Source organism: Passer domesticus, chromosome 10 (genome assembly GCF_036417665.1).
Source record: "Passer domesticus isolate bPasDom1 chromosome 10, bPasDom1.hap1, whole genome shotgun sequence".
Classification (NCBI taxonomy): Eukaryota; Metazoa; Chordata; class Aves; order Passeriformes; family Passeridae; genus Passer; species Passer domesticus.
The window spans coordinates 6,105,619-6,132,930 of record NC_087483.1 but is presented as its reverse complement, the minus strand read 5'-3'; the positions used below and the strand labels follow the sequence as shown (position 1 = coordinate 6,132,930).

General features: G+C 45.7%; 1 protein-coding gene across 12 annotated transcripts in view; it reads right to left on the bottom strand.

Moving 5' to 3' along the window:
* The window catches only part of AGAP1 (ArfGAP with GTPase domain, ankyrin repeat and PH domain 1), a 307,984-nt gene that overhangs the window by 213,010 nt on the left and 67,662 nt on the right, over positions 1–27,312 (bottom strand). For all 12 annotated transcript variants that reach the window (XM_064433496.1, XM_064433498.1, XM_064433500.1 and 9 more), the window contains exon 2: positions 1,098–1,156. In XM_064433496.1, the coding sequence (XP_064289566.1) occupies positions 1,098–1,156 (59 nt within the window). The remainder of the gene's footprint in view (positions 1–1,097; positions 1,157–27,312) is intronic.

Genomic DNA, 27,312 nt, shown 5'->3' with positions numbered 1-27,312 from the left:
ACCCAAGGTAGGCACTCACATGATGCAGCCAGGCTGGCACAAGAGAAAAATGCACCCTGAGACCATCACCTGGTGCTCAGCAATGGTTTGTGCTCTGAATCACAACATGGAGTGCCTGCAGCTCTGCTCTCACCTGCAATTCCCAATTTTCTTGGTGGGTGCTGTGAATCAGGAGGGCTCAGAGAAGGGGAAGGGATGTGCAAGGAAACCCAGGATAAGCCAGCTAAAAGTGCTGGACTCCTATCCAAACAACACCTTCCAGTCCTGAATTCCACGTTTTTTACTGTGTGAGGTATTTGGGGGCTTCCAAAAGACACCATCCGTTTAACAAAAGCTGGTGACCCCTCCTGCACCAGGGAATTACATCCACTGACTGCAAGATTTTTCTTGTACTCACCTTGAGCACTGCTAAAATCAAAGCAGCCACAGAACTGTAGTTGAGAGGATGCTACTCCCATTAAAATGCCTCTCTAAGTGCATTTATCCTGTTAAGTGTGGCCTTGCAGATTCTCTCACCTCCACAAAACATTATTGTCAACTCAGATTTTGGAAAAGCTTTAAATTCTTTAAAGAGAGGGAGAACAGACATTTGGTCCTTGAAATAATGGAAACTTATTATGGGGAGATAAAATGAGCTTTACATGTCAGCTGCTAACTTCCACTGCCCTCAGAAGACTTCCCTGCTGAGAAGATCCCCCTTGGAAGCTGGTTCACGGAGCAGAACAATTCAAACAGCAATAAAATACTGAGAGACCTTTGAAGTATGAGTAAAATGAGTATTGAATATACATCATCTTCATAAAGGTAACCCCAGCCCTGGAGGTGTTCGGGGTCAGGTTGGAGGGGGCTTGGAGCAGCCTGGGAGAGTGGAAGGTGTCCCTGCCCATGGCAGGGGGTGGAATGAGATGAGCTTTGAGGTCCCTCCCACTCCAAACCCTTCTGTGAGTCTATAATAGGTAAGAAGAGGACAAATTCTTTACTCATTAGAACCGCTTTCCACATTTTCCCCCAACAGCAGCTGGAGTGAAGCATGGGAGATCCCAACTCGTGTGTGGCATCTCCAGGACGTCCCAAGACAGGAGCAAACAGGAACTCACCACTTTCAGCTCGGGTACAGATCGGCTCAGTGTCCATTCCTGGCTGTTTACAAAGGCATCTGTGGAAGAGGAGAACATTCCCAACATCAGCATAATGACATTTCATGCTCCGCTGCACACAATTTCATGCCACGGCTTCGGGAACGCGAGACTGTGACATTCACATCCTCTGAAAAATCCCTTTACCCAGGATTTTGCTCCTGGGAAGCTGAGGAGCCTCAGAGGAAAGGAAAACAATTCCTATCTCATTTGCTTCTCCTGTGTTGTGCTCATGTGGAATGTGTTTGGAGATTGTTTACCCACAGGTGATTGTTCCATTGGATTCTGCTGTGAGTTGTTTTCACTCTTTGGCCAATCAGTTCTCTGAAAAGTGTCTCTTTTTACCATTCTGTAAGTATCCTTTCTGTATTCTTTAGTATAGTATAGTTTAGTATACTTTAGTATAATATAGTATCATAAAATAATAAATTAGCCTTCTGAGAACATGGAGTCAGACTCATCATTCCTCCCATCATCAGGGCTTCCCTGCAAATACAACATGAGACCAAAGGTCTGATTGATTCTTGGGAGGCTGACAGTCCAACGTGACAAAAACCAGGGGCTTGGAGAAATTGTATAAAAATCCCAAAAATTCCCATTCTGCACAGATCTGCTCCCAGCAACACGTGCTTCCTCATCACCACAGAGCTCAAACTCACCCCAGTTAGAGCAAAGGCTTTCCCAACCTGGTTAAGCCATTTCCCTTCCACAGCAACACATTCCTTCCCCACAGGAAAAGCCCTGGGTTTGTCACATTGCATGTCACCCACTGCAGCTGCCAGCCACCATCTGCAGTAACTCCTCCACCCAGGTAAATAAGAAAATTTGCTGGCTCTGAAACATGTGATTTCCTGCTGCACATCACACTTCATGTCAGCAACTGCAGCAGCCAGAGGCAGTGGGGACAGCCCTGCTCAGGGAAAATCTCTCTTTATTCCTCAAACACACCATTTTTTCAGTAGCATAGTCTAGGCAGAAATAAACCACAGAGCCATTTATTATGAAATTAATTAAAAACTACTCAGGGCAGGGGTTGATTCCTTGAAGAAAGGCAGGTTTATCACAGAAATTAAGCTCTTTGGGCTGCACCTGGCTCCTGCCTCACTGACAATTCCACACCAAAGAACAGAAATAAGGCTCCATTTTTCTGTATTTAAAACCATTTCTCATTTTGTTCCTTCTATAAAGGTCTGGTCATCTGTAAGCAAACAGACAGTGATGTTTCTGTTACAGATCCAGGGTGGATGCCAATTTAACCCCTGCAGAACCACACAAACCAGCCGAATGCCTGTGCTGCAGAGGATGCTCCACTTCCATGGAAATGGAGCAGCACTGAGATTCCTGGTGCTCCAACCAGTCCCTGAGGCCACAGGAGATATCAGCTGCAAAGTTACACCTGACCATGTTGTTTTTGAACAAGCCTCTCAGGGTCCTGCCAGCCACTGCTTCCCCTCCCATGCAGGAGGAGAAGGCTGTTTAATTTGATGTCTTCATCTGGAGAATAAAGAAATTGGAGGCAATTTCCTATTCCAAATGAGACCCTCACTGACTCCAGAAACCAGCCAAGCTTTCCCAGCACCCACCTAAAAACAATCACAAAGCAAACTTGTGTTTTCCAGTCTATCTCTATGAAATATATTGCTTTTGCCTCAATAGCCCAAAAAGACCTCTTAAGGAATTAGAAAACCTTCCCCAGTTTTGTCTAACACATCCCTTTGCAATTCAGCTGTGAATAAACCCTGTGTGTACCTGCATGAGAACACATGGAAAATAATCAGTATTTTGGTACAGGTATGAGCTGCCTCCCACACTCACTGGCAGGGGAAGGAAAACCAAAGGCTCAGAGTGAAATTGGGTTAACCTTTGGCATTCCAGAGAAGACACTGTGGTCATGCAGCTCCTGTCCCAGGGCCTGAAGTCCCACTTCAGGAAAACCTTTCTGTGCCACACCCAGGTGACAAGAACTTGAGATGGGGACAGGACAAGCAGCAGATTCCATTTGGGAATGCTGCCTGCAAGAGCTGCCCACGGCTGAGGCATTCCAAAGGGACCACAGCTTGGTCTAAGATGTTTTCCTGCCTTCCTGTGGGGAGGAATGTTTTCCCAGCAATGGAATGGGGAGCTTTAGAGTGGGTAAAATGTCACTGTCCTAAGAGGAAACTATCAGCTCTCATGGTTTGCTTTGAGCTGCTGTGGATTTGGGAAGGAGCAGCCAAGGCTGAAGGGGATGAGGAGGCTCCAGCTCATCTCCAGACTCTCAGGAGTCGAGGGAAACCATCAGTGCCTTATCCCTGACTCGTGGGGGTTTAGGTGTGTGAAACAAACTGGGAGAGCTCCCTGCTAATGTCAACAAGCTTCCATAGAAGAGAACCACTGGATTTTATCACCATGGAAGATTAAAAAAAGATGAGTGAGCAAATAACTGCTGCCGACTTGGAGAACTGCAAAAAAACCTGCCAAGCCAAAGGGGAGCTGCACAAGGGGAACAAGAACATCACAAATCCTGTCGCTTTTTTCTGTAATAAACACCTTAAATATTATTTTGGAACACCTGTGCTTTCCAAAAGGACAAACCAGGGAGGCAATGAAAATTCCAAAAAGCACAGAGGCAAGAAGACAAAGCAGAAGGTGGGCAGCTGCAGAAAGGAAGGATGACCCAGCCCAAGGACTTAAAATTTATTGCTCCTACTTGGTTCTTCCCTCATCAAAATGCACCAAAAGGCCACACCAGGACCTTCCAAAACTGTATCAGATCTCAAGGGCCCTCAATATGGGCAGTATGAGCATTTTAGTCCCAATTAGCAATGTAAGAAGAAATAAAATTCTCTTGACAAAGCTACCTTCCCCTTTCTTGCTAAAGCCCTCAGTTCCTGCCCCCACACAGGTTTTGAGTGCCCAAAATACTTGAGAATGGTTGAAATTCCATTTTATTGACAAAATAGGCCTGCTAAAAAAACAAACAAAAAACCAAACAAAAACAAAAGCCCCAAAAAAAACCCCAAACAAACAAAAAAAAACCCCTCACACCAAAAACCCAAACACCTTGACCTCAACCCAACTAATTTAAACTAAAATTTCCCACTTCTATTATCCTCAATTTGCAATTAATTTACATAAGGTCTTCCAGTTCCCTTTAAAAAAATAAAACCAACTCATTTCTATTGGGAGATCCACGAGATTCCTTTACACTGGCATGTTCAGAAGGAATTAGCACAGCTAAACACAGAACATGGCATGGAACAGCACCTGGCCGATTCTGCAGAGTGAGGTTTGTGTGCCATCACTGGGATGGACATGGAAGCACCCTCTGCCCAATCCAGCTTCTGGGAACATCTCAGGAAAAACTGATTTATTCCAAGATCCACAGAAGTCAAGGTGAAAAGGCCAAACACAGAGAGAACATGACAAAGAGGTTTGGGGATTATTTTCCTAAATAAAGAAAACTGACTTACAGCTACACCATGAAACCCTGGGTCCATCCAAGTGGAGCAGGCAGAGCCCAAATTGTGCAGCCCACAAAATTCCTCTGCTGAAGCTGCAACCCCCCAGCACCACATGTGCATTCAAACACATTGGAAGAGATTTGCATAATAAGCAGAACCACATGGATGAAGTTGATCAACTGGGGTCTTGTTTGCATTACTGCCCAGCCCTGGAATCCCAGTGAACTCAACCTGCACGTCCCACTACAGGCTCCACACATGCAAGAAATGGCTTTTGTCAATAATTAATCACAGTTGCATGTGCTGCTCCTTTCATTTCTGCATCACTGATCAAAAGCTTCAAATATTCATGGTGTCACTCGTGTCTTTTTAAAACGTGCACCAAGATGGTTTAAGCTGCATTTCCTTCACCAAGTTTACTTTGCCACAACAGAAGCCTTCTTTTTTTTTCCTCAATTCTTCTGTTTTGATTTCTACCACTACAGTAAAGCACAAACTCCCAAGAGGAGCCTCACCTGTTTTAAAACCTCAGTGTAGTAAATCAGCCCCACCCAGAGGAACCTGCTTAATTCCAGTATGAAGAACGAGATGTTGGTTCCACCACATGAATCCCAGCATGGTTTGGGTTGGAAGCAACCTTAAAGCTCATCCACTCCACCATGGGCAGGGACACCTCCACTATCCCAGGAGCTCTGTCCAACCTGGCTCTGGACACTTCCAGGGATGGGGCTGAAGTGAAATCCTGGGGTTTGGTGGCCACTCTTGCCCAGGTCCATGCGCTCCATGGCACAGGAGAGCAGCTGATTCCAAGGCCTGACTGTTCCAATATTCCATATTTAAAAGCCCTGCTTAGAATTTTCCAACAGAAAAATCTACTTCTTCAAATCCAGGAATGGCCACTAAAATCTAAATAAATTCCAGCAAAACAATGTTAATGAGAGAACACAGGATAAAGCCAATCCCAGACCCATGGCTCAGCAGAGGGGATGAGCCCTTGATCCACTAACCTCGTTTTGCCCTTTTTTCACCCAAATCTCTCACCCCTGACCAACAACAAGCTGGGAAGCTCAGAGTTCCTCTGATCCAGATGGAAACTCAGTGGCAAACAGAGCAAAAGGGGTGGTGAGGGAAGGGTGGGCAGATATCTCTGCAGGGTGACATGAAAGGACTTAAATCTTTCACGATTCTTGGAAACCTTCTTAGCAAGAGCTTCCCTCAGGCAATCCCAACGTTACTTTGCTGTCCTTCTAAATGAGGAAAAGCTGTGAATAAATAAAATATGGAAATGCCAAGGGGTTTCTCTGGAAACTCTCAGCTAAAGATGCTTTTTGCTAAGAACAAGAGCCCTCAAAAACACGGGCATGAAGTTAAAAGCACCAACAGCCACGTCACATGCTGCTCTCCCCCTTCAATAATTCCTGCATTACAAGCAATATTTAGAGTTTCTTCTGCTTTGAAATAAAAACCTGAGAGTGAACTGGTACAGAAAATATTCCTACAAGCTCCCACTTGCCCACAAGGATGCAGATAAGGCCACACATGTGTCTCTTGGAGCTGTATCAAAGCAGCACTTTCAGGACATATTTCCCAAAGCCCCTGTGCTGATTTTCTTAGCAAAGAGGGAAATGTGCAGCTTTTGGGTTGAGACTTGTGATCCTCCTGAAACATGCATTTTTCAGGGGGGTAATCTCACAGCACATCCTCTCCAACCCAGCCCCCAGCACTTTAAATAAAAGCATTGAGTCAGTTCCAACAGCAAACAGCAGAAAACCATCCTGACATGTTGATTTCTAAGCTCTGCATAAAATATTATTTGGAAGATTGTGCCATGTTTCAAAAGGTTATTTTTCTAGATTTTATAGGGCTCTGAGCTCTGGCCTGGTGGGAGGTGTCCCTGCCCATGGCAGGGGGTGGAACTGGTCGTGCTTTAAGGCCCCTTCCAACACAGATCACCCTGGAATTCTATGAATTTTTATACCTGTTGTGTTTGGGTTTTTAAAATCAGATTTTTATACGAGTCCTCTCTGCGTATTCACTCTGTTCCATTACACCAAACAATAACTACAAAGCAATAACAAATAAAACCTTTTGAAAACCAGCAGCAGCAGTACCAGGGTGATTTAAGGTTTTATTTCCTCCCTACTCAGTGTGACAGAATCATGGATTCTATGGCTTCCCACTGTATGCCAGTTAGGAATTACTGCTGCAACCACCCAGCTCCTTTTTCTTTCCTGAACTGCAGATGTGTAATTTATAATTCTCAGGCAGTTTAGGCAAAAAGCAGCATTGCAGCTCCGTGCCCTCCTCCTCCTGTGGGTGGGAACTCCAGCCAGGCTCTGGGAATCCCATCCCAACAGCACAATGCTGTATTTACACCTCACCAACAGCACCAATGCCCACAGTGCAGAGCAGCCAAGTGCCACACAGCAATTTCATCCCAGCCCTAAAACCAGAGGCATTTCAGGAGCTGGCAGCTCCAGGCTCCTCCCATCCCCTGCCAGCACTGTCAGGATGGATAAAACCTCAGGAGCTCTTCCAGCCCCAGCAGAAATGTTTGATATTGCACAGATTTATCTCTGGCCATGCCCAATTCCTAATTATAAACAGGGAAACGAGGCTGAGCTTTGAGCAGTTCAGGCACCAGGAATCCCAGCCCGGGCTCATCAGAGCCTCCAGTATCTCTGACATCTGAAAAGCCTCTCCCTGTAACTGAGAACTGTATTAAAGAGATATTTAGGTCAAAGCTGTAATCTCTCCTCCAGCAGCATCTGGCAGCTGCAGCAGCAGCGTTATCCTTTGTGCTGCCATGGAAACAAAAGGAGGACCAGGGATGCAAAGAGCTGCACAGGCTCCCCAGCTCAGCCTTTCCCAAAATTGCTTCTGGGCTTGGGAGCTGGACAGCACTTGGCTCTCACCAGGTATTTGGGGTTTGGCTTCAATTTTCTAATTGTTCCAATCAAAAGGGTTTTTTTCTGCTGTTAATATCCCCCCTCTCTCTCTCCTCACAGCTTTCAGGTGGGTGCAGAGATGTCACCTCCTTAAGGATAACCCCGTGCTTCCTACAAAAGGACTGACGGATAATGGACCCAAGTATATTCCCAAACCCAATCTCTTGCACAAAGGTTTACACCCAACACCACCAAATCATTTGTTTTGCCCTTAAATAGAATGCAGCTCCAAGCCTGACTACTCATCCTAATCCTCCCCACCCCGCAAAACAAACCCTAAAACCAAACAGAGCAGATATTTTGGCTACAGGCTTTTTACAAGGAAAAATAAATTACATACTTAACAAGGAAAACTGTATTTTCCCACTGGGCTGGGTTGTGGAGCTGACACACACAGCTAGTGTAAGAGAAGTTAAAATCCCACAGATGAAACCAGAGTTTTCTCCTGTGGGAGAAGCCCAGAGCAGGGGATGTTGTGGGTGAGGAGTGTCAGGAATTCCACTCCATTCCAATCAAATGCACATTTCCCAGCACATCCCTCACAGAAATGTGGCACTGGGAAGCTGGGCCAGCCCCTTTTCCAACAGGCAATGACAACCCCACCAAGAGGCTGAAAGGAATATAAAAAGCAGACAAAGAGAAAATGAAAGCATCCCTGTAGCACAACTGCTCCCTGCTCCAATAAAACTGGGAAAGGAAATGATCATCTTTGCAGTGCAATGGAGCAACATCTTTTATTTCAGGCAATAAACAATATTTCCTAAGGGCCAAATCCCCACAGAAATTCAGCTAAACACAGAACCACAGCAGTAGTGGAAAGCAGGAAGGAAAAGAGGGCACTGGAGAGGGAATGGTTGGAAAATGCTTTATTTTGTGGGGTCTGCCCAAAAGCACTGTCAGAGGTGAGATCTATTTTCTGCCACCTCCTGACTCAAGGGAAGGGCAGAGCCAGCACAGGAAAGGTGATCCCACAGGGATCAGTGACAATCTGGAGATAAAGTTTTGGCTTGAGACAGGCAGGAGGGAAAATGCACAACTAAATCCATGTCCCAGCACCCAAAATGAGACCCTTCAAAAACCACAGCCTGGGCTGCCTCTCCTGACTACAGACACAAACAAGGCATTAGCCTTTCTTATTCAAATATGAATATTAATGAGAAACCTCCCTGAGAAGCACCAGAGATGAAAAGGGAGAGCTTCTGCAGTTGGCACAAGAAAAATCGACATGAAAGGATAAATTATAAAAGATGAAGTGGGGGGAAAAGAGCATTTTGAAAGAATATAGGAACAGATTTATCTGGCAAGAAGAAAGTCACAATAGAGATGAAAAAAAAGGGATGGGGGCAGGCTAAAAAGGCTTTTAGCTTTTCAGATAGGTAAGAATGGCTGCAACTCAAAAAAACAGCCAAAAAAAAAAAAGGCAAGGGGGACTTGGTGACTACTTGATAGAGAAGGAAATGGAATCCTGGAATATTACGGAATATCCTGAGCTGGAAGGGAGCCACAAGGACCATCCAGTTCAACCACCACCCTGCACAGACAGCCCAACAATCCCACCCTGGGCATCCCTGGGAGTGGTGTCCAAATCCTCCTGGAGTTCTGGCAGCCTTGGGCTCTGCCCATTCCCTGTGGAGCCTGGGCAGTGCCCAGCACCCTCTGGGGGAACAATCTTTTCCTAAAATCCAGCCTGACCTGCCCTGGCAGAGCTCTGGAAGCCATGCTGAGTAAAACCCAGCCCACAGCAAGGCAGGCTGCCCAGGATTCCCACCCCTGGCATTCCACAGAGGAGTCTGCTCTGGGGTAACACCTGAGCATCACCAACATTCAAGCAGCAGAACATGAAGCAGATGGCAGTAAATGAGCAAAACCACAGCAACCTTGGGGGGAAAAGGTCTGGGAGGAAGGAGAGAATGGGGATATCAAGGCATGCTTAATGTAACAGAAGTACAAACACTTGAGAGTGTTTAACACCAAATCCCAGACTAAAAATTGGCAGGGGCCTGGATCGCCAGGACAAGGGGGAATGGCTTTAAACAAAGGAAGGCAGGGATAGATGGGTTGTCAGGAAGAAATTCTTCCCTGTGAGGGGTTAATGTCCTGGCACAGGGTGCCCACAGAAGCTGTGGCTGCCCCTAGATCCCTGGAAGTGTCCAAGGCCAGGCTGGACAGGGCTTGGAGCAGCCTGGGACAGTGGGAGGTGTCCCTGCCATGTCAGGGGGTGGGATGGGGTGACCTTGATGGCCCTTCCACCCCAAACCACTCCAGGATTCTGTGAGCAAGCAGCTCAGGCAGAGGCAGCCTCTCCCCACAACCACAGCCCCTGAAGTGTTTTACTCACAGCTGTGCATCTCTGCTAAGGACAATGCCCAGGTCCTGCAGGCACTCAGCTCCATTGTCTTTGGGATTACAACAAAAGGGAAAACTACTGGGCTGGGTTTTAATCTGCCTCTTCCCACTTTCACAACGTGGTGCTTCTTAATCCTCAAGTAAGCAGGGATAAAAGAGTGGCTCCAGCTCTACCTCCCCCTCCTCTCTCATGCTGATCCCTCCTGGCTGCCCCACTCCTCTGGGGGGTTGCTCTTGCCTGGACCAAATTCACACCCCTTTCCTCTCCCCACACTGACCCACAGCAAGCTCAAGCCGCCAGGATGTCCATGACCAACCACCACCAGGTTCTCCTGTAGCTGTGCACAGGCAGCTCCTGCTTTTTGCTTTCCCTGGCCATTCATCAGTGTCTGAACCTGAAGAGGCTGCAGCAGATTCCTCCAGGATTTGCTGCTGGGTCTTTTTAACAGCAAAAAAAAAAAAAAAAATCAATTATTTATTCCTAGACATCATTTCCTACTTTTAAAAACTTCCATGCACAAGAGGACCCTGCCTTTCACCTGGTGGCAGCTCAGCTCAAGTCTTTAACAAGAGCAATCAAAATGAACCAAGATTTCCTTTGTCCTCCTCTACAAAACTCAAGTAAATGTGAGCTGTGATTTTCCCCATAAAAGCCAAGCCTGCCCTTCCCCAAAACCTCATTTATCCATCCACCTACAGACCCCACTCTCAGTTCCAACTCGGGAGCTGCACTCCGAGTGTGATTAATGCAGACAGAGGCAAGCTCTGTCACACCCAGGCAGCCAGGATGAAGTCAACGTGCTTTAATGGGTGTAATCCCACAACCCAGCTGAACCTGCACTCTTCCCACCCCCAAAACCCCTCTCCCCACTCCAGGAACCTGCAAAGGAGTGATGGAATTGAGGATTCCTTATCCTCCTGGGCCACCTGCTGCAGTGACAGCACCCAAACCCTGCAGAGCACAAGCTCAATCACAAACTGAATTGATTGAAGCTCACGGCCCAACTTCCTTGCCTGTCCACCCAAACCTGTGCTCTGGCACCACCTGACCATTCATTCTGACCTTTTCCAGTGCCTTTAACTCAGGCTACAGAAGGTTTGTGCAGGAGTACATCTAGAAAAACATCTCCCCTCTCCACCAGGGAAATGATGACTTGTTTATGCAACACATTTCTGAAAACATTTTTCAGAGCTGGAGTCATGTCTCCCAGATTGCTATGCTGGTTGTCAAAACAGAGCCTCTTTTTCCCTGACTGTACCATATGTAATCCTAAATCCACTTTCCCTAACTTGATATCACCCAGGCAAGATTTGGAGATGATTAGTGGAAAACACACAAATGAGACACTGTTCTCCAGAGAACAGCCCAGCAGGAATCATCTGACTGGGTTTATATTTATTAGCCTGATGCACATCTCACTTGTTTAAACAAAGCTTTTGTCAAATGTCAAAAAAAAAAAAAAAAGAAGTTAATGCAATCCAAGGCATGGTCTCAAAGGGAATTAATGCTGATCTGGAACAGTGCAAAAGCCTTGGTTACAGCAACACGGAAACAGTGCAAAGGGGCCCATTTTCTTTCACTTGCACAGAGATCCACTACGAGAAAAAGGCTGATTTCCTAAGAGCCCACATGGTGACCCTAAAGCAGGGAAGTGGGGTGGGGAACACGTGCCCTGTGTGCATGAGAGCATCTCCCTGACCCCATGAGGAGAGGACATGGCCCCATAAAGCTTCCCCTGGATGCTCTCCCTGCCCTGGGAACTCTGCTCTGGCAGCAGCCTGAGCCGTGCACACTCAGCTCAGGGAATTCACTGCACTCTTAGCTTTCACCTTCCTGCAGCAAGACTGACTCCAGTCATCACCCTGCTGCCTGTGAAGCCACCAGAACATGAAACCAGCCCTAAAAACCTGGGACCTGGCACTGCTCAGCTGAGCCAGGGGTGCATCCCAAAGCCAAGAAAAAGCCAAGTAAGCAGGGAAAGGCTCAGGTCAGCCAGCACCTTTTGCCTGAGAAGTGCTTAAAAACAGTTAATAACAGTCAGAAAAGATAATCTGTGACTAAATGCTCCATTAGGAAAGAGTTTCCTTCCACAGCTGCCTATTTGAAAAGCACCTGCTACCACCAGGCCTTTTGGAAAACACAGGGCCCGTGCAAGTCCAAAGTATTTATTTTGGAAACCCAAAACATTGCTCACATGAACTTTACACTCAGAGGCTGCAACACAAAGCCTCTTTCAGCTCTACCCTGCAGATAAAGCTGCAGGTTTGGAGGAAGGCAGAAGGAAGGAAAAACCACCAGGATGCCAAGGTCCATTCCCTATCATTCCTGTGGCTCCCCCACCCATCCACACAGCACCTGAAGAATTATTGCAATGCTTGAGATCTAAACCAACACAGAACCATTGCAAATATCCATTCCTTAATCCTTCTCCATTTGAGGCTTATAAAGCTGAATCTTTACTTTGCCAGAACTGGTAATATGACTTTAAAAAAAAAAAAAAACCACTCATCCAGGAATTAGACTGTTGTGGGTCTCTGCAAAAATCCTGCCCTCTGGCTATGCTCTTATTTGTGTTTCCTGGGTGAACCAAAAAACTCAAGTGTGTTTTCCAAGCTTCAGCAGGTTCCCATCACCTCAGGCACATACTTTAAACTCACAGCACTGCACTAGAAATGATATCTTTAAAGGAGCCCACGCAGAGCTCAGTAATCACAAACCAATTTTGTCCACCTAAGAGACCAAACCCCTCTGTCCTTAAAGTCCTGGCCCCGATGCTTTTCACACTTGCTATGTTACAACATGCAAATGAGGCCTAATAAAGGATAATTTGGGAAAAATGAGCTATTTTTGCACAAGCCCTCTTGCTGCATCTTGACCTATAATGTGCTCTAGCAAACCACACTTAACTGAGTCCTTGCTAAACCCCTGCACCCAAACACTTGAAGAATTACACTCTCCCTTCAAACTCTGTTCCCTACTAATCCTATTCCTTATTTCCTTTATATCAGCTGAGAAAGGAAATCTGGGGGCCAGTTTATATTCTTTGTCACCTCTGTGCCACTTCCTCAGGTAAACTCGACCCCATCAGCCGCTGAAATTCATTATAAGAAATCCTTTTCATGTTTAGAAAAAAAAAAGGTGCCAAAAACCCACCTGAAGATCTAAAATGTAGTTCAAAGCCAACAAGAAGGGTGTCAGCCTCTACTCCAGCAACACCACCAGCACTCTCTGTTCTGAAAATAATTAACACAATCAAGTGCAGCCTTAAATCCTTAATACAGAGCAGCCACTTGGGAGCAGGACAGAGGGGAAGCAGAATTCAAATCTCCAGAAGCAGCACAGAGGTGTGACACTGAATGCACCCTGCAGAACCCAGAGGGAGCAGCCCTGCCCTTTGCAGAGCCAGGGCACTCTGTCCCTGGGATCTCACTCACCACATGTGGTCAGCACATCAAGGCAGCTACTGGGGCACATCAAAACCACCCCTGGCTCCTCCTCCCCGCTGGAAGGGATTTGGTTTTTCTGTTTTTTCCCAGGCAAAGGCAGGGGGAGGACGAGGAGAGCAGTGCAGGATGCAGCTGCTGCCAGCAGCTGGAGCAGACCCCAGCACAGTTACAGCATTCTGGAATTTTTTTAAGCTGCAGTGCATCAGAGTTCACATCCCAGAATGAAAACAAAGCAAACCCCAAAATAAACTTCACTCTCTTACTAATTAAAGGGATTCTTTCCTCCAGGAAGGCCAACACAAACCACTGCTGTGGGGTTAAGGATGTATTTTTAGCACTCAGTCCTTCCAGCATTTTTATGGAGGCTCTGCAAGGAAACCAGAGCCTGACTATCCCTGTAGCATCATCAAAAGCTCTCTCTAGGAAGGGGTTTTTTTATCACCTTAAATTTATTTTGAATGCCACAAGACATTTGCATAAGCTAAATCCCAACAATACTGGAATTTCTTGTGCAGCATCCACATTTTCATTCCCTGTCAAGGAGCCAGTGGATTTTGACAGTCACCAGAGAATCCCAGAATGGTTTGGGTAAGAAGGGACCTAAAAACCATCTCATCCCACCCCCTGCCATGGGCAGGGACACCTCCCACTGGACCTGGTTGCTCCAAGCCTCATCCAGCCTGGCCTGGAATCCTTCAAGGGATGAGGCAATTTCAACAGAGATCTTATTTAATAATTCTGGCACATTTTAAATTGCCTTTGCTGCCCTTTCCACTTAATTCACAGCAGAGATGGGAGCTTGCCATACTGCAGGTCACACTGCCAACAAACAACACTATTTAGAAGATAAAAGCCTGAACTTTACACTGGGTTTGAAACCAAAGGAAAAACAAGCATTTCCAAATTTACTGTCTTCACCTAGCTCTAGGAAACTGGTCCCAAAGGCATGGAATATGAAAATCTCACTTTCCCAGCACAAGTTCAAGTCCCAGTTCAAGTTTAACAAGCCAACAAGTTTCCACTTGCAACTTGGTCCCAAATGATGGCTGTAAGGCTGTTCCAACCACATTCCAGATTTTTTTCTCTTGACTGCTCAAGACATCTAACCCCAGGACTAGAAAAATGGCACCAAGTTGTACCTGATGGAAGCAAAGCTGGAAAAGTGAGGTGCCTCCTGCTCTGGGTGTTCTGTCTATGGAAATCCAAAGCTGGTTTAATACAGAAATCTGAAAAATTAATTCAGATTCAGTAGTTGTGCTTATTACCCATGTATGCAAGAAAATGAGGGGACAAGTCTTTATATATGGTGGTAAAACAACTCCAGCAGTGAAATCGCTTAATTCCACAAAACTCCAAGGTTTTTTTCATGTTCATGGACAAACAATTTTCTCCTGAATACCAACAAGAGGCAGACAAGAAAACTCAGCTCATTTCATAACAGTGGTCTGGGCGACCCCCAACACCTGAACTCCAAGTCTCCAGACAATTTTAGTACAAAGCAAAGGTAACAGCAGCTGTACCAGCTGGCCCCAGTCAAACACCTCACCTTTATCAGCTGAGGGAGCATTTCCTGGAGGGCTGGGAAGCTGAGAACCACCCACCATTCATGTCCCTGCTGACTCACACAAACACTCCTCAGCCTTTTAAAGGTGGGGTTCTGCCACCTTTATCTTCTGCAAATTAGCACGGGCTCAGGGAGATGAGGGGAGCACAGTTAGGGACCTGACAAGACACACCTGGATGTGCAACACAATATTCACCACTCAATAAAAGCAGGGTGAACAGTTCTACCAGCTCCTGCTTATTTATGTAAGAACTTATTTCCAGTTATTCAAAATTATGGAATAGTTTGGCTTGGAAAGGACCTTAAAAGATCATCTCCTGCCATGGGCAGGGACAGCTCCCACCAGGGCAGGCTGCTCTGAGCTACACTCCTCCTGTGCACTCCAAGAAAAAGGCACAGAACACAGATTTCAGATAACCCCTATTGCCCAACTCATTCTCCCCTTATCCAGACCATGAGATGAATATCTCAGGACAATTTGCTCCCCTTATCTGCCTCGGTGCCAGCCTCCACAACAAAAGCAGAATATTTACAGATCATTTGAGGACTGGTCATTTCACAGTTTACCAGGGAGCCTAAAAGAGTGGGAGGATCACATCCTGCTGCCCTTGCCTCTGGCAGGACCCACAGGAAAGGCTCACAGCAGTTTTAGGCAGCATCACCTCAGCAGGCTGCATGGCAAAACTAAAGGCTGCACACAAACCTACTGCTTTTACAGCAGAAAACAACTGTTCTGGTGAAAAACTGGACAGCAGACAATGCAAAATGAAACCAGTGCCTTGCATGGGACCAAAATGCCCTCTCCCATGAAGCTTTTGTATCCCTGCCTCCAGAGGTGCCTCCAGGCTCCCTAACCCTGCCTCCCTCGGAGGAAATGCTGCCCAGGTGCTTCTTGCAAGGTGATTTTCATTAACCTGCTGAGCATCATCAACATGCCCTGCTCTGTCCCAAGCACCCTGCACACACATCAGAAAGTGTCTGCATCCCTGCTAAAATCACAGGAAATTCAGGGTGGAGAACACCTCCAAGACAAGTCCAGCCTTATTCTAAGTCGGGTATGTGCTTACAACCAGACACGTCTGTCATCTGTAAACCTCTAAAGCAGTTATCATGGTGAATTATACCAAGGCTACAGCAGCAAAAAGAAAAATCTCAAACTATGTTACCCATTAAATTGCTTTAGGCACTGTAATACACAAGAAGAATGAACAGAATTATCTAGGGAAGCATTACATGAGTTTTTCCCCATTAAAAAGGCAGGCAGGCAGTCACAGAGGGCTCCCAAAGAGTCACTGGATGAAGAATTCTCTGCACAGACCAGTCTCCAAAGGAAGGAAAAGCCTGAGATAAACGCAGTAAAAAGCCCAGCATGGATTTCAGGCTGGAAATTGTGCCTCTGAATGAAACCCTTGCTCAGGATTGCATCTGGCACTGAAAACTGAACTGAAAACCTCTGGCTGCTCTCAAGTGCTGCACCCCTGCACCTTAAAATATCCAGGACCTGCCTGTCCCAAGGCTTTGCTCTGCCACTGGAGTGTCCCCAGGGGTGAGCACCCCTGGATCACAAAGGCTGTCCCTCCATCCTTGCCCAGAATTCACAAGCTGCCTCCCTCATTCCCACTTCCAACAAAGAAAGGAGCATTTTCACCTGGAGGGAAAAACCTCACTTTAAAACAAAACTGACTTTAAAGGTGTTTTCAGACAGCTGAACTCCCCAGAGTAAGGCATTTATCTTTTAAATTAAATAGAGATGTCATCACAACCCTTACTGTTAAAAAAAGGGAAATATGCTGAATTTCAAAAATTGGAAATCACAGCACGAGAGATGGAAAGCTGACATTACCCAGCTGATATCTGGGGAATGAAATGTCCATGAGGAATTCTGAGATTTTCTGCAGAAACCAAAAAATAAGCAATAGAAGTTTCCAATCCTTTGAGACTGTATTTGCCAGCCTGCACCTCAGTGTCTCCCTCAACACATTGACAGTGAGCATTCAGCATTTTGAAGCTATAATGAAGCATTTGTCCATCAGAAAGTCACTCATTTGTCCCAAACCATGACATGATGCACAAGCATCCACCTTAACCAAGCCACAACACTGCAGTAAATAAATCTCACCACCCAGGCCAAAAAACTGCTGGGGAGGGAGGGAGAGCCCCTGGGGCTGAAAGCAGCTCCTTTATCAATACAAGACCCAAACCTGAGCTGAGGAACCCCAAACCACACAAATCCCCTGCCACAGCACCGACAATAAAGCAGAAATGTGATGCCCTTCTTCCAAGGCTGCTTCAGCACAGGATGTTTCCTCCTCACAGCAATTTCAAGGCTGCTGAAGTTCTTCTCAGGAATTCCCAAATTATTTCCAGAAGTGGTTTATAACATGCCTGGGGACAAAAGCTGCCAGCAGCACAAGAGTCTACTGAAAACCTGACCTTTGGGGTTTTGCATTGATCCCCCAGCCTTTATTGGTATTTTCTAAGAAAATCCTATACTTAAATCTCACTTCAATATAAACAGCCACAGGGTTTCCAGCTCAAAAATCTGCTATAGGAATTAAAGGCCACACTCCTTCCTGAAAATTCAGGTGACCAGAACCTCAAAGACTCAAGACTTCAAAAGCTGTGCTGTAATTCAAGCTGCATTTACACAAAGTGGCTGCCACTCCGTGTACCAATTAGTGTCCTGGAAATGCTCCTCAAGAATGCTGCCAAAATCTGTGACAGAATCATTTAAAATGCCCTTAAAACCCCCAACAAAACAACAAAAAACCTCACAACCAGTCTGAGGCCCAAGGTTTCAAGCACAAGTCATCCACTGGAAAAAACATGACATTGAAATGAAGGAAAAAAATACAAGTGAGAATGCTGCATAACTGCTTATTTCAACACCCAGCTGATTTTATTGGTTCTGCCATCACTTTTTCCTAGGTTTGGCCTGCTGGGTGCATATTCCACTAAACAAACATGAAGAAATAAAGGTGGTAAAATTCACTTTAAGTGATTTCATGAGTTGGAGTTGAACACAACTGCCTTTATTACTCAAAAATTCCCAGCCCAGAGAGCAAGGACACAGCCTGACTCCAAACTCCTATCACACAGCTCACCAGCTTAGCCACAGCCATAAAATTATTAAATATGCACAGGAATGTGCCTGAAATAAAGGCACTGTAGGCAAACTCCATCTGAGATGGATTTATACATTATATAAAAATTATATGTGTGTATATATACATGTATATACATATATATTACATCTATGTATTTATATATGTAAATAAGTCATATGTAATCCCCCCAAAATGCCATGCTATTAAAAAAGGGAATTAAGAAAAAAAAATTCCTTTGGCTGAAAAGGGTACAAGAGCAGACAAGATGAGCTAAACTCCAGTGGTGTGAGCCCAAATTTAGCCTTGGTTTATCTGGAAGCCCTTTGTGGAGGTTCCTTGGGCTCTCATCCAGCACCCACTGCTTGTTGGTCAAGTATTTATCAAAGCTCATCATCTGAACGACTGAAAAAATGCACAGAAATCCATTTTTATTAATCTTAGCAGGGGAAAAAAACAGTCTTATGTTTTTGCTGTGATGTTTGTTCAGTTTTTACTGCACAAAACCCTTCCTTCCTCCTCCCTGAGGAGCTGCTGGGGGACAGGGACAGCAGATGTAAACAGTAAAGGCCAGCAGTGTTTGTGATGACTGCAGTGACACATTCCTAGGATTATTCTGCAGCAAAGGAACTCAGATCTGATCCAGAAAGAAATTAGCTTTTTACTTGGAGTGTGAAGCACATAACCCAGTGGCATGCACAGAGGGAGTGGGAGCAGGAATTCTCCATCCCAAATTTGCGGAGCTTGCTGGAGCTGGGCTGGGTAACTCAGCTCCAGTCTCTGGGTTTATTCCCAAGGGCAGCTGGGCAAGGAGGCTGGAAAAGCCAACGGGGCCACCTCAGAAGCCACCTGCAGTGGGTATTTGGGGACAGGGCACTGAGCTGGCAGGAAAGCTGTGTAAGTCCTGTGCTTGTGGGAACGGGGTCAGACACATTTTATAAATCATTACTACACCATATCCAGCTCCATCAGCCACTAAATGCTGTCAAGCCCCCAGCACCAAACTGGTTTTCCACCCAAACTGGTTTTCCACACAAAACTAGCCTGTCTCCATACTTCACCCACACTATTTATGGGCACATCTCACTGATACAGCTGATTCTCAACCTGGAGGCCCTAAAAATACAGAGCAGGCACGCTCAGATCACACTCCATTTCTCCTTTATTTGGGGATGGAAGGGGATTTGTTATCAGCCAATTCCTGACATGCTTTGCAAGGGTAGAGGTTAAGGCAAGCTGTGACAGGAATATTCCCTGTGAGTGCAAAGAAGAGGAGCTGCACCTTAACACCTCTGCCTGGTTAGTGCAGCCACCTCTGCAGGCATGGCCTGGGCTCCTCCTGCCAAAGAAACTCCCAGGAAGGACTCCAAGAACAACTCCCTTCAGTGTGCTCATTTCTTTTCCAAGCCAGGATTCCCAGGTGAAAGCCCACAAGGTGCCCAGACACACAGTCAGGGCCTGCAAGGATTTCACACAGGAGTTCCAATGGTACAGTGTGAAATTAAACATCTGGGACTGCAATCCGTAATTCACAAGGAAATTAGAGCTTCCATTGTCAGGGCAAAAGACATCCAATCATGGGAAAGAGTTAATGCAGCATCATTTAACTGCTACCTAGAACAAAACTGTAATTACACACAGCAAATAAATCCCACTTTGTTCTGGAGTCCTTTACTTTAAATGCAGCTTTCTGTTGCAAAGAAAGGAAAATCCTGCTTCCGAGGTGCTTCTCTGCAGACCCTCACGCTTCATTCAGAAGGGACACAAAGGTCCCTCAAAATCAAGCAGTGCTATGTCACCACCCCAAATCAGGCTTCCAAAGGGATCAGATGAGAACTGCCAGCAAAAGCCACCCAACACAGCAAGGTTCCCTCTACAAAATGAAGGATAACAAAATAAAGGAGGAGCTGGACTGGGAATGCTGCACTGGAGGAGCCTCAGTGAGCACCCAGAAACACAAAAAGGAGCAGGGACAGACTCTGCCCTGCACTGCAATGCCCTGTCCTGCCGGAGAGGATGGTTTGTTTCTCCAGACTGGGAAGGGCACCTGGGGTCAGGACTGCTCCCACACAGCCTGGGAGAGCTCCTGGAAAAGTCCCCTCTTGGATTCCAGCTGCACCACTGAAGGGGAACAGGGCCACTGTGGCAGAAATGCACAGGAGCAGGGCAAGGCAACACTGCACAAGCACCTGAGGACAGAAATAGCACATCTGCCTGGGACTGTGACCTCTTAATCAGAGCTAAACTGAGTGAAACCATCTGCCAAGCCAGGAAACAAAGCTCTGCGGCCTTCATATAAAACAGCAGCCATTGTGTTTCTATCTTACAGGCACAATGAACTGAAAAACTTTCAGATTCCACGACTTAACATGTATATGACAATATATACTCAAAAAATAGACATATAAATATATATCCTATATATAGAATTATATATAATATATAATTTATATAATATATAATTGCTGTAACATATACTAGCTATTTATATTTCACTTATTATAAATATATTTATAATATAGTATATTATATAATCTATAATTTTTTATATTTATAATTATTATAATATGTTTATATATTTATATTTATAATAATTATAAAATCATTTATATTTATGTATTTATACAATATATATTTATATTTTATATTTATAAATATATTTATAATTATAAATTATATATAACATATACTATATATTTTATATATATATTATACTATATATTTTATATACTTTATATCATTTTATATATAATGTATATTTGTATACATTATCTATTTTATATAATTTATATATGTAATATATAACATATTTATTTCTCTTAATCTATAAATATATATTTATACATAAATATTTTTCTATTTATTATTATTTATTTTAATTTTTTTTTACAATATATAAGATATATATACACAAATCAAACACTAAAAAAAACTCAAAAAACCTGAAGGCTTTAAAACTTTGCATATTAAAATATATAACTTTTATTTACACAGTTTATATACATATATTTATTTATTTGTTTTAACTTGGGCATCCCTCAAAGTGCTTTTCAGAACAAGTTCTTCCACACTACCAGCTCTGTTTCCTGAAGGAAGAGGGCAGTTAGAGCACAAACCAGCCTTTGGATGGCTGCAGTGCTGTCTGATCAGCCCCTGCTCGGGGTGGATCCTCCTCCCTGCTTTGGGTTAAAAATAGAGCCAGCTCAAGGGCTGCAGGGTGATTCAGCAGCAGCCCCAGGACACACCTGAGCCTCGCAGGAGGAGGAAGAGCAGGTGCAGCCCTAAAACCTGGCTGGAATCTCAGCAATGCTCCCAATCCCAGCAGACAGCAAACCATGGGCAGGATTTCGCTTTTCCCTCCCCGCCCTTTATGCTCACAAGAGATAAGATGGGGTAAAAGGGAAGGATTCCCACAAGTTTTCAAGGCGGCCAAAGAGACTCCTCTGGTGCACACACACAGAAATAATCAGGCTGTTTGCACATCTTTATGCACATCTCTTATCTGATCCCAACCTGCTCTCTGCAGAGCCTGTCATTCTCAAATAACCTCACCCTGAGTCACCTGGGAAGCTCTGCAGATTCCTATAGTGAAAATAAAGGAATTTTTTTTCCTGAGAACTTCGGTTCCCCTCCTTGAAGGCCCCATCCCCACCTGACCCAGAAGCTGAAGTTCAGCTCCTCATTGACAGCACCCTTCTAATCTCAAATACCATCAACTGCCCTAAGCAGGGCCTTTGCAGCTAACTCAGAAATAGCCAGGAATTCTGAAGACTTAAGACATGCTAAGATATTTTTGAGAGATTAGAATCAGATACAAAAATAATGTGTTTTGGCCAGAACTGCTCACATTCAAAGGCATTTCACCAACACCCAGGTGACCCCCCAGAGACAGTGCCCTGCAAAGGGGAGCTGAAAGAGGCCCCTCACTCCCAGGGATTTCTGAACACTGCTTTTAAAACATCTTTTTTTTTCAGAAAGAGCTCTTTAGTGTTGCCCTCTTCTTCCTCTGACCCTTGGGAAACAACTCTGCTATGCACAAATCTACACGGAATTAAAAACATCTCTGGTTAACTCTTGAATAGCACAAGACTGCCCAACACCATGCTGGAAATCTGAGGAAATTCCTGGCCAACAGCACAAAATCAGCAAATAACACCTTCTCCTGAGGGCAGAAATTGGGTGAATTGAGTTTGTTTTTATTAAAACAAACTCTTCATTGACAAAATTAACAAGTCAGGATGTAAGAAGGCTCTGGGGAAAACTCTCTGTGGACTTTCAGTACCTGAAGGGGCTTTGCACATGGGCAAGTAGTGACAGGACAAGGGAGAAATGTGTTAAAGTAAAATATTTAGATGATATATTGGGAAGAAATTCTTTATTCAGAGGCTGGGCAGGCCCTGGCACAGGGTGCCCAGAGCAGCTGGGGCTGCCCCTGGATCCCTGAAGTGTCCCAGGCCAGGGTGGACAGGGCTTGGAGCAGCCTGGGACAGTGGGAGGTGTCCCTGACCATGGATGGGCTCTTCATGAGGAGGGGACAAGAGGACACACACAGTGACAGGGTACCTGTGACAGCCAGTGAGGATCTGCCACCCTGTGAGCAAGGAAAGCAACAATCTGCAGCCAGGAATGAGGCAAAACAGGGGAATTTTCAATTCAACTCAGGGTAGAGAAGACAAAATTTGATTTCTCCCAAGCCCTGAGCACAATCCCCTGAAAGCTGTGAAGAGCAACACACGGTCAATTTTAACAGCTGCGGTAATTAAAACTGGAGGAAAGTTAAACCTTGTCTCCTCCATGAGCACAAAATCGGATTTTTCCCTGCAGGACACAGAGGTCGAGGCACAAAAGCTGTTGCCTTGCCAACATAAATATTTCTGTATCTGTGAACAGAGGAGCTTCTGAATTAGGATGTTGCATAAGGACCAGTTGGGTCAACATCCCACTTTCCCAGGCATTTAACCCCGGACAGGAACACAACACGGGCCCTGGAAGAGCAGGAGGTGTCTCAGGCACCCTGTCACTGTGACCCCCATCCCAAAGAAGGCTCTGGGGTTTGGGAGCCTTGGTTTTGGGAGGAGGGAGAGCATCAGCTCTGCAGGGATGCTCAGAAGAGCAGCACTAGCAGGGTTTAAAGGCCACTACTGATTTCTCAGGGCTCAGCCTAAGGAAAGAAGTGCCACTTAGCAGTGAGGACACACAGTAACTCATTAAAGTGAAATATTGTGCTTTTAACACCCAAATAACATTTGCACCCCCAGAAGCAGCAGAGAAACTAAGGGGGAGGCAGCTCCATAAATGCTTTACACATCCCTACAAATCAAACCAACCCAGCTGCACTGAGTGCTCAGCACCCACTTTTGCAAGAGTTTTCCCTGATACACTGGCACTGCTGTTAAGCAACTGTTTGCATGGGAATAAGAGGGAAAAAACTTACATCAGTGGTGCAGAAGCCTCTTCTCAAACCCCACACATGGATATGTGTTTGTATATACACACCAAGTCCTAAACCAGCATTCTCAGGAATCCAGATTCTCTGTCAAAGGAGCCAGACAAGCTGACTGACAAATACATGCAAACAAAGAGGGATTATAAATCACTTGGAAGCAGCAGGAGCTGGCAGCACTCAGCACAGTATTTGAGCTCCCCTTCATATCTAAGTAGCAAAACATCAGTATCTAATCCTCCCAAGCAGGAAAGATCTGCTGGGAGGCTTCATTCACAAAATGGGAGCTGGGAAGAACAAGAACCCTCTACTAACACTGGGATTTCCCCAAGAAACTTTGAATTAATTTCTTATTAAGTACCTTCAAGGCTGCAATGAACTTCACCAAGCTCAGCAGTTGAGACACATCATCAATTCATTTAAAAATCAAAGTTGCTTGATATAACCAGAACTGACATTGCTGAATCTCTAATTCAATAGCTCTATCTATAGGCTAGTAAAAATAAAGGTACAAATAAGGGGTGTCAGGCAACACAGAGGGGATATTTCTCAAAACAAGGAGACAGACTTTGAGCACCACCCACGTGGAACATCTACAGCCAGGAAATACAGACGTGCCCACCTCGTAAATCCCAGGGGCTGTGCTGGCATTACAGCCAGATCCTCCTCACAAAGCCCTGGCTGTAACAGCTCAATAGATGGAGAGATTTGCTCTGGGTTATCACTTGAGACAAGTGACCTTTACATCTTCATCTGGGCAGCCTCAGCAGAACCCAGAACTCGAGCACGGGGTTAAATGCTGACTGAAGTGACCCCACTGCAAGGATACCCCTCCAAACAAGCCCTCCTGACCAAGTGACCCTCGTGGCAAACACTGCCCTGAGTCCCTGCCTGCCCCACAGCCCTTCCAGCTGCTCCTGCAGCCCAACAGCTGCACTGCAGCTCTCTCTGCCTCGCTTCCCTTCTTGCTCCCAAAGGAAACCTCAACAAACAACAAGGCAACCATTACTGCTGTCTGTGATGATCAAAAAAGGGATTGCAGAAAGCTGCAGCGTGCTGTTTGCTTATTCTCTCGCTGGCATTTCCCGCCTGCTCTGCTTTGGAGCAACATTTGGTAGTATTTTGTCAATAAAGCACAAGTATTTGTCACACACTGTCATTATGTAGCAGCCTGAACCATCAAAACTCATCCAAAGCCCCGATTTCAACTCCCATCAAGATAATAGCTTTATGCTGGATGCTTTTCATGAACAAAATAGATGAGAGTTTCATGGGTTCAATATAGTGACATTTCTTTCTCCTCACACATGAAAAAAGCCATTCTGTGGTTTTTGGCAGAAAGGGCCTCTCGCTGTGTGTTTACTGCAGTTGCCATGGGGAAATCCCAACACCACTTATCAAAAGTAACACCAGCACATTAACAGTCTGCATTAATGATTTCTTGTTACATCCTACCAGCCCAAAGTGCAAAGGAATATTCAGGCATTTAAAACATTTGCTCTCTGCTTTCCAGACACCGATTCCTGAGGTTATGGCCATGCCAAAGAAAACCCCATACTTGCCATGGTTTTACACTCATTACAGTGACTGCAGAGCTGAACTTGGGCAATCAGTGCTCAACTACTGCTGGTCATCAGCTCCACAGGATCAAAATCAGCTCTGCTCTGCAGCAGAGAGCCAAACTGCTCCTTCAAATACACCCAAGTGGTTCTTCAGTGGTTATCTAGGAATCCAAGACCTGGATGCAGCCCTGCTAATGATCTTACACTGCTTTGAAATTGTATTTTGTGAAGAGGGAGTGATGGCAGGTTCTGGCTGCTTCACTGGAGGAAGGGTTCAGCATCTGGTACCAGTGATTTCATTTTGCAGGGCAAAATGGCCATTACATCCAGCAAAAAAACCACAGTCAAGTCATGCAGCAACTATGAGCAACTAAAAACCTCCCTCTGGTCTGAGGAAAAAGCTCATCTGCCACCCTCACATACAGACTCCACCTCTGAAAAATCAGCAACTGTAAACTCACCAGGAGGAGCAAAGAGTTCCAGAGGAAGCCCATGCTCCTTAGAAACACGGAATCCTTCAGGTTGGAAAAGCCCTCCAAGGCCACTGAGTCCAACCTGTGACTGATCCCCACCTTGTCCCCAGCCCAGAGCCCAGTGCCACGTCCAGGCATTCCCTAGACACCTCCAGGGATGGGCACTCCATCACCTCCCTGGGCAGCCCCTTCAATCCCTGAGCACCCTTTCCATGGGGAAATTCCTGCTGCTGTCCACCCTGAGCCTCCCCTGAGGCTGTTCCCTCTGCTCCTGTCCCTGTTCCCTGGAGCACAGCCCGACCCCCCCAGCTGTCCCCTCCTGTCAGGAGCTGTGCAGAGCCACAAGGGCCCTCCTGAGCCTCCTTTGCTCCAGGCCGAGCCCCTTCCCAGCTCCCTCAGCCTCTCCTGGGGCTCCATTCCCTTCCCTGGACATTCCCCAGTCCCTCTGGCTGGAGGGCCCAGGGCTGGACACGACTCTGGAGGGGCCTCAGCAGGGCCAGCCCGGGGACAATCCCTGTCCTGGGCTGTGTCACACCACAGCTGGCACAGCCTGGCAGCTCCTGCCCGCCTGAGCCCCTTCCAGCTGCTGCTGCCCAGCAGCTCCAGGTCCTTTCCTTAAGGAGCCCTTCCAGCCACCCTTTCCCGAGGCTGCAGCTGCTGTGAGCCAAGGGCAGGAGCTGGCACCGGGCTTCTCCTCGCACTCAGCAACCTCAGGCTCAAGGCAAGGAATTGGGAGGAAAGGAAATGGAATATCGTGTTCTGAATGTTTCTTTTCCTTGTGCAAGTTGTGCTTTGGTCATCTGAGCTTTGTTAGATAAACACATTGTTACCTGGAGTGGTAAACCAAGGAACAGGCAGATCTCTGGCAAAACAACAGAGCATTAATTCAATTTACAGAGCTCCATTTGGGAGGGAATGGAGATGAATGCCTGCACAACACTTTGCAGAAATATTCTGTGATCTGCCCCAACAAAGTTACCCATTACTGCCATAAGGCATTTAACTGTCAAGTTTATAGCAGAGGCATTAAAATTCTACATTTCTTTTCAATTTTAAGAGAAAAACAAAGACCACGGCTGCTAGCAGCTGGCACATCCTTCAATATTGTGCACACATTAATCCATCTCATTCTCTAATTCAGCCAGTGACCTTAATACCAGTTCAGTTCTTAATCACCTGGCTCTATCAGTGCAGCTGGCATTCATTTTGCTCGACACAAGACCTACCCAATAAATAACAATTTAAAAAACCCTCTTAGACAATGCTTGAGAATGCTTGACCCCAACTACAATCCATTTATCTGCTGGGTTTTATTTTCATAACAACCTCTAGACAACACTCACAAGAACTGAAACAGCTGAAAGAGTGCTAGGAGGCATTTACTTCATGAAATCAGGGACTCTCCATTGCTGAAAAAGATTATGCTTATGCCAGCACAGCCCCAAGAACCCGCAGCTACATCCCAGGGAGGCACACAGGACCAGTTCCAGTGCATGTGCATCCTCCTGCTGAAATCCCATGTGCTCCAGGTCTGTGCCCACCCACCCGTGCACATCAGGCTGCCCTGGGAACGCCAGCAGCACAGCACAGCAGTGGCCAGGGCAGCAAGGAGATGACACAGAACTAACAGGAATTATCTCAAGTGAAGCTGTGCAAGGAAAAGGCTGGAGGCCTCCAACAGAGATCACTCAGCAGCTTCCCCCTGCTTCCCACGACTCTAAGCTGCCGAGAATTTGAGATAAGAGCTTAAAACTAACTCCTCTAAAACCTCGGGGGAAAAAACCTCAAAAGAGCAGTTTATTATATTACAATGATACTCTTTTTGATAGTCAACAATTTTGATACC